The sequence below is a fragment of the Plutella xylostella genome, chromosome 12, assembly GCF_932276165.1.
Source record: "Plutella xylostella chromosome 12, ilPluXylo3.1, whole genome shotgun sequence".
Lineage (NCBI taxonomy): Eukaryota > Metazoa > Arthropoda > Insecta > Lepidoptera > Plutellidae > Plutella > Plutella xylostella.
Window position 1 is genome coordinate 7,338,385 of NC_063992.1, and position 13,096 is coordinate 7,351,480.

Below are 13,096 nucleotides of genomic sequence, written 5' to 3' on the forward strand. Positions count from 1 at the left end.
CTTTCGCCGCGAAAATGATAGAGAAATTGGAGATGTGCATAATCTAGGTTACAATTATATCGATAAGTATAATGTGATCCGTCAATGTACAACGTGGCAACAAAGAGTAAAAATTACTAGAAACACCACTTTTCTAAATAATTGGTCTAGTACATGACCACCCAAGTAGCTTTTCCATCCACCAGCCCTAAACAAGCCTAAACGTACGTATTAGGAACATATGATTCTATACTTATAATTGTAAACATATTTTCCAGACTGTATAACCGGCCCTTTAAAAACTCTGCACTATTTAATTGCGACTCAAATTTCTTCAAACTGATTTGCATTTTATGAATTTACCCCATGAAGACATCAACGGTGCAAGCAGGTCAACAATGGTCATTATTGCTTTCTCTGAAATGTCAGTGCCACACACGTGCAAGCATTGATTTATTTTATAGGTAGGGATTTTTTATTTCGTGAGACCAAAATCACAATAAATTGAGACATTAACTTGCACTTGTATGATTTGAAAAACGTTCATTTTTAGCTACTTAAGGTAATCTTTGAATGGGTGGTAACTACTGGTAACATTCTTCACATAAAAATATAAATCGATTTTTATTCCACTATTATCAATAAATAAAAGTTATCGATATTTGTAGTAGATTTTTTTTATTTAGTTAGATTTTTGTTATAAGTACATCCCTATTATCTTAAATGTCAAAATTGTCAAACCAAATGTCATCCAGTGTTTGAGGTTGTTTGTTTGTTATTGGCTTTTAATCTACATTTATCTTGGTGAAAATAAGTGTTAATAAATAGCAAAATAATGTAGTTATATAGTGTTGTAGGAGTGCCTTCAAACTTACCAGTGACCCGTGCTTAAAGTGGCGAAATGGACAACTTGTCAGAAAAACTGTTAGAATGCTTTGGCCATAGAAAATTTAAGAGTGAACTTCAAGAACGCGCTATTAGAGCAGTAGCAAGAGGTATGTCGGTAAAGTGTTTAGATTTTATCTCAAATTTTGATTTATTTTGGTATTTACATCAGACACGCAATAGAATTATAGTACCAAATTGACATGTAAAATTTGTTACCGTTCTGTAGGAAATTATTATTGTTATTGAAAACTGTCGGGTTATATCAGGTATACCAACATAAAAAAATAAAACCGCCGAAAAGAGTATTATTTTTGATTTGAGTAATTTGAGTTTCAGTACTTTCAGTAGTAAGTACAGCATTTCTAGTTATTGCAAAGCTAAGTTTTAATCCATTGTATACAAATTACAATATTACTTACCTACACATATAATATGTTTTGGGTACTTAGGTACTGTAAAATTATGGTTCCTAAAGTTCCCTCTACTTATAGTCCAGTCAATAAATGACTCAAAATTAGGTGTAGAGTGCGTGAGCAGGTAACTAAGCAATTCCTTCAGAAACTTGTTCAGGGGGCTTAGGTTGTTAACATACCAAAAGTCCTGACTCCTAGGTGATGAGCGGGGGGGAGGAGGGGGGGATAAAGGTACGAATTTTTGGTTTTTAGCTTATATCTCGAAAACGGTGCATCGGAGAGAAATATTTTCAACTAATGAAATAAAGTTCTTAAAATTATCTAAAACTTTTATATCATATGTTTTTTTCTAATTCCTAACCGTTTTCGAGCTATTACCCTCGGAAAAAGTTGAAATTTACAACAAAAATGTATTCATGTCAAAACATTCATAAACATAGCATCATATTGTCTAAAGTAGTCTAAACCTATTGATAAATAAAAAAAAATAATAGAAAAGAAGTTGTAGATTTTTAAATTCCCTTTTAGAATATATATTCATATGCTGGTTAATGTCCAACCCACCTAAAGGTACAGCTATTTTACTCACACTTAACCTTACTAATTCGGTGAGCTATGTCAGTGACTTTACCAAAATGCAAGTTTAAAATAGCTCTAACTTTAGGCGGGTTGGACATTGACCAGCATATGTAATATATTCTAAAAGGGAATAAAAAAATCTACAACTTCTTTCCTCTTCATTTTTTTCGTTTATGAATTGGTTAAGACAATATGATGCAATGTTTATGAATTTTTTGACATTAATAGTTTTTCTTGTAAATTTCAATTTTTTCCGAGGGTAATAGCTCGAAAACGGTTAGTAATTAGAAAAAAACATATGATATAAAAGTTTTAGATAATTTTAAGAACTTTATTTCATTAGTTGAAAATATTTCTCTCCGATGCACCGTTTTCGAGATATAAGCTAAAAACCAAAAATTCGTACCTTTATCCCCCCCTCCTCCCCCCCGCTCATCACCTAGGAGTCAGGACTTTTGGTATGTTAACAACCTAAGCCCCCTGAACAAGTTTCTGAAGGAATCGCTGAGTTACCTGCTCACGCACTCTACACCTCATTCCTTGACTGGACTATTATTTATCTTTTATTCATCTAAGTAGTATTTTGGATAATGGTAAAGATTCTAAGGGCACAAAAATGTTTTAAGGAAAATAAAGTTTACAAAACTTTTAAAGTGGAATTGAATATAAAACAAAGAATTAAGGGCCTTACATGAACACTTTATAAATGCAACAAAAGCCAATAATTTTTTTGTATAGTTTTAGCAATTCTGAGGGAACAATAATGTGAAAACATGAATACCAGTTATGTTTTTATATTATTGTGGCTTCAGAATCGCTACCTACAGCTGCTTATAATAATTTTAATTTATTAACTTCAGGTGTTCACGATGTGTACATATCAATGCCAACGGGGTCGGGCAAGTCCCTGTGCTTCCAGCTGCCCGCCATGCTGGAGGTCAACAAGGTGGCCATCGTCTTCTCCCCGCTGCTGGCCCTCATAAAGGACCAGATCGACCATCTTGCCAAGTATAAAATACCAGCAGAATCCATCAACTCTAAAATGACAGTAAAAGACCGGGAACGGGTGCTAAATGACCTGCACAGTATGAAGCCAGATACTCGCTTTCTCTACATCACACCGGAGCAGGCTGCCACCACAACATTTAGGTCACTGATGGAGCATTTGATAAAATATAAGAAGGTGTCCTATGTGGTGGTAGATGAGGCTCACTGTGTCAGTGAGTGGGGCCACGATTTCAGACCTGATTACCTAAAGCTTGGAGAGCTAAGAGAGAAGTATAGAAGTGTCCCATGGGTGGCGCTGACTGCTACGGCTAGTACGGAAGTTGCCAAGGACATCATGACTAACTTGAAGCTACTGACACCAGTGGCACAGTTCAAGACACCAAGTTTCAGAAAGAATTTGTTTTATGATGTCATCTATCAGAACTGCATACAGGATGAAGTGGGTCATTTGATGGAGTTTTTAAAGAAAAGCTTAGGGACAGATGATCCCAACATGCCAAATGTGAAACCTGTAAGTAAGCTTTTGCAGCAATTTATTAATCAGTTTTTATTACAACTTTTTTAAATTTACCTCATTTATAAATTTCAGAAAGACAAGAATGCTGTTATAGTGTACTGCCGCACAAGAGAACAAACTGAAGATATCTGCAATATGTTGAACAAAAGAGGCTTGTCAGCCCTCGCCTATCATGCAGGTAAACTATAGAATTTATACCATCAAGGCACCATCATTATAAGGATCCCGTGACGCATTTCGCGCCACAATGTTAGTGTTTTAATATGTGTGTGAAATGTGATTATATAGAAATTATGAAGTTATAGCATACAGTTATAGCGAATAGTGTGCAACTGTACAATGTACATTGCCACAGTAATTATTCCCGCGAAGTACACGTAAATAAGCTCTCGTATCTCAGAGACGCTTTAAGTAAACAGATAAAACATTGATTTAAATATATTCAAGCTTATCTATAGGCAAGAAAAACTATATTAAATGTTCATTCTTTCCGTCAGGTCTAAAACAATCAGAGCGAGTCAGCGTACAAGAGCGGTGGTCGGGCGGCGAGGTGCCGGCGGTGGTGGCCACCGTGTCGTTCGGCATGGGCGTGGACAAGGCGGGCGTGCGCGCGGTCGCGCACTGGGGCGTCGCGCACAATGTCGCCGCTTATTACCAGGTAAATAAGGGTGATATTGACTTGTACATGGCGGGCGGTGCGCGCATAATGTCGCCGCTTATTATCAGGTACATTAGGATTGTGATTGCACTGGAGTCCTTCTTTTCACATGTAAAGCAGTAGGTGCGACTCTCCACGTATTATAAGGTACTTATCAGAGATTTTATGTCGTTGATAACCTGACCCCTTAGCATGAATTTTCACCGCGAACATGAAGTAGAATTCATCGAGTAATTTTGTATGAAAATATGAACAGCGCCCCTGGCGGTCGGTAGCAGAACAAAAATTTCCCAACAAAATTCATCGAATAATTTCACGTCACGTTCACGATGAAAATTCATGCTAAGGGGTTGATCGGAACAGTAAAATGATCCATGCTGTCGGATGGGCACCTTAAACAATGTTTACTGCACATAGCAGTCTTCAGTGGAGTTCATCTGTCATATTATGAGGGTGATAGTACAAAAAGTAGGTACTCTTATGTATGGCTATTCGCCTATTCTACGTGAAATTGACATAAACACCGACTGTTCAAAGTGCATCATCTTCAGCTCTGTATACAAAACATGAAAACAATACCCATCTCTTTCCCCCTCCAGGAATCAGGGCGCGCGGGGCGAGACGGCAAACCGGCGTTCTGTCGCATATACTACGACCGAGCTGAGAGGAACACGGTGGACTTCCTACTCAAGAGCGAGATGGGCAGAGCCAAGACGCCCGAGCAGAAACAGAGATGCAAGAACTCGTATGATAGCTTCTCCATCATGGTCAAGTACTGTGAGGAGGTCAAGTGAGTTGGATTTTTAGATCTATTATCTTTGTAACCACGCAGGTATTAGTTATTGTGGCTTTTATAGTGTGATGTTCGCTTTTAAATGTAGGAATTCCCGTAGAAATGCCATATCGTTGTGTCTAAAGTGTATATAAAATGCCTTGTAAACACTTTACAAGTTGAATTATATATTTTTTTGTAAATAAGTAACTAAGAAAGAGTAAATACTAGTACTAGTAAATAGTTCCATCATAACCTCCAACCCAACTCAACCCTAACTCCAACTTCCACCGCCAGATGTCGCCACAAGACCTTCGCGGATTTCTTCGGCGAGGAGCCCCCCTCCTGCCTGGCTCGCTGCGACGTGTGCACGGACCCGCGCGCCGTGCAGAGGGCATTAGACCAGCACCAGCGCAGGGCCATGTCCGCTACTCTGAACAGGGGGGGGTTTATTTCGAACGGGGTGGATCATAATGATCTGTATGGGGAAGGAAGATATGGGCAGAAGAAGTGAGTACCTATCTAAATGAGAATTCGGATTTTTGGACTAGTTATATTTAACGAGCTTTCGCACCATTCAGGTAGTTGCGACTAAGGGCGAGGCCCCATTGGTTCGTAGCAGCCTTTTTCGCATCGCAGTAAAAATAACCAATGGCGCCCCGCTCTAAACGCATTTTTATGGTGCGGGAGATCAGGGCGACACTAGATGGCGCCACAAGACACGTGTGCACGGACCCGCGCGCCGTGCAGCAAGCATTAGACCAGCACCAGCGCCGCGCCATGTCGGCTACTCTGAATAGAGGAGGGTTTATTTCGAATGGGGTCGATCATAATGATCTGTACGGGGAAGGAAGATATGGGCAGAAGAAGTGAGTACCTAAATGAGGAATCTAATTTTTGGACACTGTCTAACGAGTTTTCGCGCCGTTCCGGTAGTGGCTAGGTGGTTAGTAAGGCCCCATTGGTGCGTTGCGTCGTCGAAGCCCTTTTTTTACGCGCAGGCAAAGCATCAATGGGGCACCGCCCTAACAAGAATGTATATGGCGCGGGAGATTAGGCTGACATCTAGTATGGCGACACTAGATGGCGCCACAAGACACGTGTGCACGGACCCGCGCGCCGTGCAGAGGTCGCCGGTCGCCGGTCGCCGCGCCATGTCGGCTACTCTGAATAGAGGAGGGTTTATATCTAATGGGGTGGATCATAATGATTTGTACGGCGAGGGCCGGTATGGGCAGAAGAAGTGAGTACCTAAATGACAAATCTGATTTTTGGTCACTTAGCGCTGTTCAGGTAGTGGCTAGTATGGGCGAGGCCCCATTGGTCCGTTACGTCGCAGCCATTTTTTTTTGACGATGCTCCGCAACGCAGCTCAAAGCACCAATGAGGCCTTGCCCTAACAAGGATATATGGCGCGGGAGATCTAGCTACACATTGAATATGGCGCCACAAGACGCACGGACCCGCGCGCCGTGCAGCGAGCGCTGGAACATGTCCGCTACTCTGAATAGAGGAGGGTTTATAATTTATATCTAATGGAGTGGACCATAATGATCTGTACGGCGAGGGGTGGTATGGGCAGAAAAAGTAAGTACCGAAATGGGAATTCGAATTTTTGGACTAGTTATATTTAACAAAGCTCGTCAGGTAGTAGCGAGTAAGGGTGAGGCCTCATTGGTTCGTTTCAGCCACATTTTTTACGCATCGCAGAAAAAATCACCAATGGGGCCCCGCTCTAAACGCATTTGTAGGGTGCGGGAGATCAGACCGACATTTAGAGAGGCGACACTAGATGGCGCCACAAGACGCACGGACCCGCGCGCCGTGCAGCGGCCACGCTGAATAGAGGAGGGTTTATATCTAATGGGGTGGACCATAATGATTTGTATGGCGAGGGCCGGTATGGGCAGAAGAAGTGAGCAAAGAAGAATTCCGATTAAATATGATAGTTATGTTGCATGCGGAGCGCGTCGCGTCGTCGCTAAGGAACGGTCCAAAACCAAATCCCAACCAACCAAAATATCATGACTTTAATCGTTCCGTATATAATAACACAAACAATCCTTTTCTCCAGAGAATTGGAGCAATACGACAACGGCGACAGTTAATCGCTCACCGCAGTCACCGCGTTACGTTATAAATGATAACACAAATATTCAAACCATGTGAAGTCCAAACCAGCAGTTATCTTTAACCGTCAAAACTTTATTTCACCAGAGAGTCCGAGCAATACGACAACGGCGACAGCTCATCAGACGGCGAGGACAGCCGGCGCCGCGTCGCTCAACAGACCAGCTCGCTCATACAGCAAGAGTTCGCCAGCCGCAGGAAGGGGAAGGGAGGGGAGGGGAAGAAGGGGGATGACGCGGAGTCCGCCAAGTGGGCCAAGGTGCGCGCCGCTGAGAGCACGGGGGTGAAGGTTAGTGCAATAATGATACACCCGTATCGTAACATCCTCGTTATAATATATTCCCTCTGTGATAGGTCACTTGGGGTGTACGAAATGAACATCCTCCAGTGGGGTTCCGCTCATCTCGCATAATCTTTATTGACCAAAACTCATTTCGCATAACTCGTATAGTCTAAACTTTTTTGGCCGAACCATCACTTTGCCAAGACTTATGTGGCATAAGGCTCGTTTCGTCTAAAACTCTTTAGGCACAATCTTTAACCTTTCTTATGCCGAACAGCCGCGCACACATGTAACTGCCGTCTGCCGGCGCTTTTTGACAGTAGAGCGCGCCCGCGCGGGAATCACATTTATATGAATATTTGGGTATTATTGTTTGGTACTCAATTGGTAGATTGTAATTTATTGTCAGATAGCTAATGAACGTGTTACAATGAATTTTATTGGTTATAATAGTTTTATTTGATTTCTATAGGTCATTGATTACAGATTTTTACTTGAAACTGCATCCATCACAGAAAAATACCTCTAATTCAATATAGTTTTAGTTTCAATCCAGGTTTTTTTATACATATTACTTGAAGGGATTATATAGCTATCAACTGATATCAATAAAGTGTAAACTCTAGAGGAAATAGATTCATAATTTATATTTTGAAAACTGACTATAATTTGCTTTATTTCAAAAGACTCAATTTTCTGTACATGTGCATGTGTGCGTGACAAGTGCTTGCTCCAGTGCGCCGTGTGACAGATCTGTCCCAAATCAAGGGTGTTCACTTTTGATGAAATAAAACATGAATGATAATATTTTTATAATGTTTCGTATTTTAGCATTCTAAATTATAAAAACTTAAACGTAAGTTACTTACTGAATCATATTTACTTATTTGTTAAACTACTTTCAACAAATATGATACTATAAATATATACATATATAAATACATATATTTATTTATATAAATAGGACAGGTGATCACCCTCTCAGACTCATCTACACATCGATATCATTCTAAAGAGCCTAAACTTCACGTTCACTAGAGCGATGATCCTAAAAAATAAAACACGCTGTATAACAACCCAACGCACTTCGTGTACATACACGAGCGGCAGCCATTTTGTTTGCGTATGTGTGTGTGTGAATTTTGGATGCACCTTGATAAATATTGATTTTCTCTAATATTTTGGCTATGTATTGAATAAACCGATATAAATACGTATTATCAATAAAATTATCTGTATAAATAAAATAAATTATTTATTGATGTTTTTACATAACAGTCTAGAAATCAGTTTACAAAGTTACGCACCCTTCAGGCAATAATCCGGTACAATTTTAGATCGATAAAAACGATCGATTTTTTGTATTTTTTTATACTATTGATTTATTACTATACCTTCAAAATTGAATAAATAATAAGAAAACATAGTATTTACCTACCTTTTGACGTTTTTTCCATACGAAATCACTATTTTATTACCAACAGTCACGAGTACAAGGACTGTTCAAGGTACCAAAATTTGAATTTCGCGCTACTAGTAAACAAGTGAAGTTTTTGACTCAATAAATGTTGTCGATGGTTGTTTCATTCATATAGAATAAATTACAGGTGATTTCATACTCTATTTCATGATAATTAATAACTAAAATCACAAAAATCGCGAAGAAGTGCTCTTGGGACAGATCTGTCACTAGGCAGACAAGGGGGGTTGGGACAGATCTGGCACACGGCATTCTAGAGGTTAAACACCTAAGTTTCGTTTGCTCAAATTTATGTTCGTCTATACCTATGTATAATCTTGTTTCTCGTAATGTTATCTTAATAAATAATATATTAAGTATGTAGTAAATGTACAAATTGTGGTATTTTTCTCCTACATCCCGAAAATCACGATATTGTGTGATCAAAAAATCGAAAGTTAACGACCAATATAATTATTACAAACCCCATGAGATCGAAACCTAAAAATAGGTGCGACGACGAGCAAAGCGAGGAGGAGCGTGTTAGGTGCACATGTTCATCAAAACCAAAGCGGAGCGGAGCGTTTTCCAAACAGCGGAAACAATACAAGGCACCAGTTTGCGCTATGTAGGGAGACGCTCCGTCAAAGTTAAAGCCAAACGAATATTATTACTTTGTATAAACCTAATAAACCTATGCCATAGCATTATTAGGCTATTCAAGATTTGGCCATACCATTACTAGGCTAAACAATGTTATGCGAAATAACTTTTTACTAAACGAGATTTATGCCATACGATTTTCGGCGTAACGAGACTTTGACCAAACGTTACTATGCAATACGAGATTAGGCAAATAAATCTTATGCTAAAAAAGGTAGAACCCCTCCAGTGACTTATAATTATAATTAACTTAGAATATGCGTCCGGCGCAGCCTGGGCTATCAACGGCTGTCGTTAAACTCACCGGCCAATCACCACAGTGAAAAACACTGGTCTAGCTCTAGTTTTTGTCACCGACAAATTAAATAGTATAATCACTGTCCTCCGAATTAAATTAATGAGCCCAAATCATAACAATAACACGCAAACTTATGAATCTACCTAAATACCCATTTAAATAATTATTAAGAAACAGCAGCACCAATAAAACAAGATATCACACACACAAAATTTTACCTATAACCTTATCATACCCCTCCAGGTCAACGGCCTAACCATCCCCGGGCGCGAGGGCTACCTGTCCCTCCTAACCGACGCACTCCACGCCAACCTCACAAACATGGCGGGTCTGGACGAGCCGTCTCACCCGGGCGGGCTGGCGCGGGACCAGGTGGAACAGCTGGCCGTGGACATGGAGTATGAAGCGTTTACTGGGAGTACGGTGGTCAGCTTGTATAGACGGAGTGTTGTTAAGATGGTGAGTTGAGGTTTTACATTCGGTAGAATATTTTTTGAAATACTAGAGAGATTTCACTGAAAAAAATGGCTGTGGACGCTATGCTTGTGTTGAACAGTACACACCATAGACTTATAATTTATTTTTCCCTTGCAGTCAGGCCCTTATACATATAATGTAGGTATTGCTGCACCCAATTTTCACCTGTATTATGTTACTACCTTTTATTATGTCTTTTACTCCTACTGTTACCTATTATTCTATACTTTTACCATTTGTTACTAACACTTACTATGGACTATGTGGTCTGAAAATAAATATTTATTTATTTTATTCCACAATCCGATTCGCCCGATTCTTACAATCCATACCATAACATATTCTATACTGTTACCAATCCATACTTCGATCCTCAAACCAATCCATACTTCGATCCTCAAACCAATCCATACTTCGATCCTCAATCCTTACCATAACATCATCAACTACCCACCAGATATCAGCAGTAAAGGCGTGCAAGGAGCACCTGTACCCTCCCCTCAAGGAGTTCTCCCCGCGCAAGCGAGGCACATTACACGAGTTCGTGCGAGAGTATGAGCAGGCACGGAGCCAGGAGCAGGCGGCGAAGTACCCGGGTTTCATGACTGCTTCGGAGCTGGAGAGAGGTAAGAACAGCTGTTGGTTGTATAAAGGGTGTTTGTAGTGTTTAGACTAATGAATCTGGTAATAGGCCTAAACCACTTCCTTCATTCTTCACATGAGACCCGTGCCCTAGCAGAGGGGACGTGATGGGTCGTGATGATGATGATGATGAATCTAGTAATAAATGTATTGTTTTCTGTAATTAAATGGATAAGTCAATGAACTAGAATCTTATTTTGACAGGAGCATCATCAGAAACTAAAAATGAAGCAACTGAGCTGTCGAAGGCAGAAAAGGAAACTAAACGTAAAGCTAACTCCTTCAGAAGGGATCCACTTACGCAAACTAAACTTAAGTCCTTCTTCACAAAGGCCTCAGAAAAGTCTGCGTCCAACTCACCAAATGTGGACAGCGAGAGTTCCAACGGATTCGGTGACGCTAATGATGATTCTCAAGGACTTCCCGAAAATAATCCAGCAGACCATCACCTCAGTAATGAAGATTCTAATGATAATGAACACAGTGGTAAAAGAATATTTATTAACATCACATTGCAAGGCGTGAAAAAAGAGATAGAGATAAAAAAAGAAGATAAAAGAGGTAAATCAAGTAAACATGAAGATAGAAGAAGTGACGGTGAAGGCAAACATAGTAAGCGGGAAGAAAACAAAAGAAGTAGCGAGGATAAGAACAGTAGTAAACACAAACATCACGAAGAAAAATCATCAAGATCTCATAAAGATGAAAAAGATACTAAAGGTATCTCTAAGTCGGCTGAAAAATCTCCAGTGAAACCAGTGGCTAAGAGGAAGATTAAAGCACTGTTCGGTGATTCATCCGAAAGTGAAACCGAGGAAATGCCAGTCAAAAAGCCCAAAAATGAAGATGAAAAATATAAGCCACACAACGAATCTCATCATCATTCTGAACATAAAGAAAAAGACAAGCAAAAGAAAAGTAAACACGAAACTGACAGCAAAGATAAACATAGTAAACATAATGATAGCAAGAGTAGTAAATCTAAACACGAAGAACATAAAAGTAACAAAAGTAAACACCATGAACAAAAGCCTACTAAACATAGACATGAGGAACACAAGAGCGATAAAAGTAAACACGAAAAGCATAGCAATGACAAAGAAAACAACAATAACACGAAGGAGGATAGATCAGAAAAAGATACAAAGTTACCGTCTATCAGTAAAGACGATGCTATGTTTGGAGACAGTGGCAGTGAGTCAGATAGGGAGTTGATGATAGATTTAGGTGACGCTGAAGAAATAAATGACTCAAGAAAGAAGGTGAAAGTCGAAGATCCTGATGCCACTGTCGTCATAGGAAATATATCCACTGCAGATACCGAGAAACTTAATGATTCAATAGATTCTAAGTCTTCAGAGCCAATGGATGTTACAGAAATAAAGAAACTGGACAAAGCAATAAAATTAAGTGAAGAGGCTGATAAAGTTTTGGAAAAATTAAAGCAGTTCGCAGAATTGCCTCCAGAACCCATAATTGTGAAACAGGAAGTTAAAACGGAAAAACCAACTGATAAAGTGGACAAATCTACGAAAGCACATGAATCCAAAAGTTCTAAGCATAAAAGTAGGTTAAGTTTGAGTGGTAAAGATAAAGAAAGACATCACAGATCAGACAGATCCAAGATTGACTCAGATATACTAGAAGTAAGTAAAGTGACTAAAATTGCGGAGGAAAAAGATGCGAAGAAAGATAATAAAGAGAAAAAGACGGAGAAACTAGACATGGCCAGTCTGGTGGTGAAATTGCTCATGCCTTATTACAAGAAGCAGAAGATTAGTACACGGGAGCTGTTCAAGATAACCGCGCGGCACATCGTGCATCAGCTGCTCGCGATACAAGTTACTGGTGAGTTCCCCTATATTTTTTTTCTTAAATATTAGGTAAGGACGTTTACAAAATTTTTAGAGCTTTTATGTAATAATATTGTACCTAACTTCAATTATAATGACGACCCACATACTTAAATATCGTATCGTTAATGTTGCGGACTCTTTAACTCGATCATAGTTTAGATTATTTTGTACTACCTTTAATTCGTTTGTTTTCTTTTCAGAGGAAACGGCTATCAAAATGTTACTCAAAAGTACATTCAAAAAAATTAAAATAGAAAAGGAGGCGGACTTAGCGGCTAAGATAAATTTAAAAAATGTTTAATTGTTATAAATATTTATTACTCATGAATTCATGACTGTTTGCGGTGTGTAAATAACATAAAATAAACTTTTATTTTAAAATCAATGTTATCTTAATTTTCCTTACAATCTAAATAGGTATTTTATAATCTTACAATCTGTACAATACCTCAAGGTACATATCCGAACATATAC

General features: G+C 39.2%; 1 protein-coding gene across 1 annotated transcript; it reads left to right on the forward strand.

The window, feature by feature from the left end:
* Positions 1 to 695: 695 nt before the first annotated feature.
* On the forward strand, positions 696 to 13,007 carry LOC105386698 (ATP-dependent DNA helicase Q5). Its single transcript, XM_038119442.2, has 11 exons — positions 696 to 974; positions 2,720 to 3,378; positions 3,457 to 3,562; positions 3,882 to 4,042; positions 4,642 to 4,832; positions 5,112 to 5,324; positions 7,032 to 7,233; positions 9,891 to 10,106; positions 10,582 to 10,750; positions 10,971 to 12,614; positions 12,823 to 13,007. Exons 1-11 carry the CDS (start codon positions 881 to 883, stop codon positions 12,921 to 12,923), a joined length of 3,756 nt encoding a protein of 1,251 aa, XP_037975370.2. The 5' UTR covers positions 696 to 880; the 3' UTR covers positions 12,924 to 13,007.
* Positions 13,008 to 13,096: the final 89 nt, after the last annotated feature.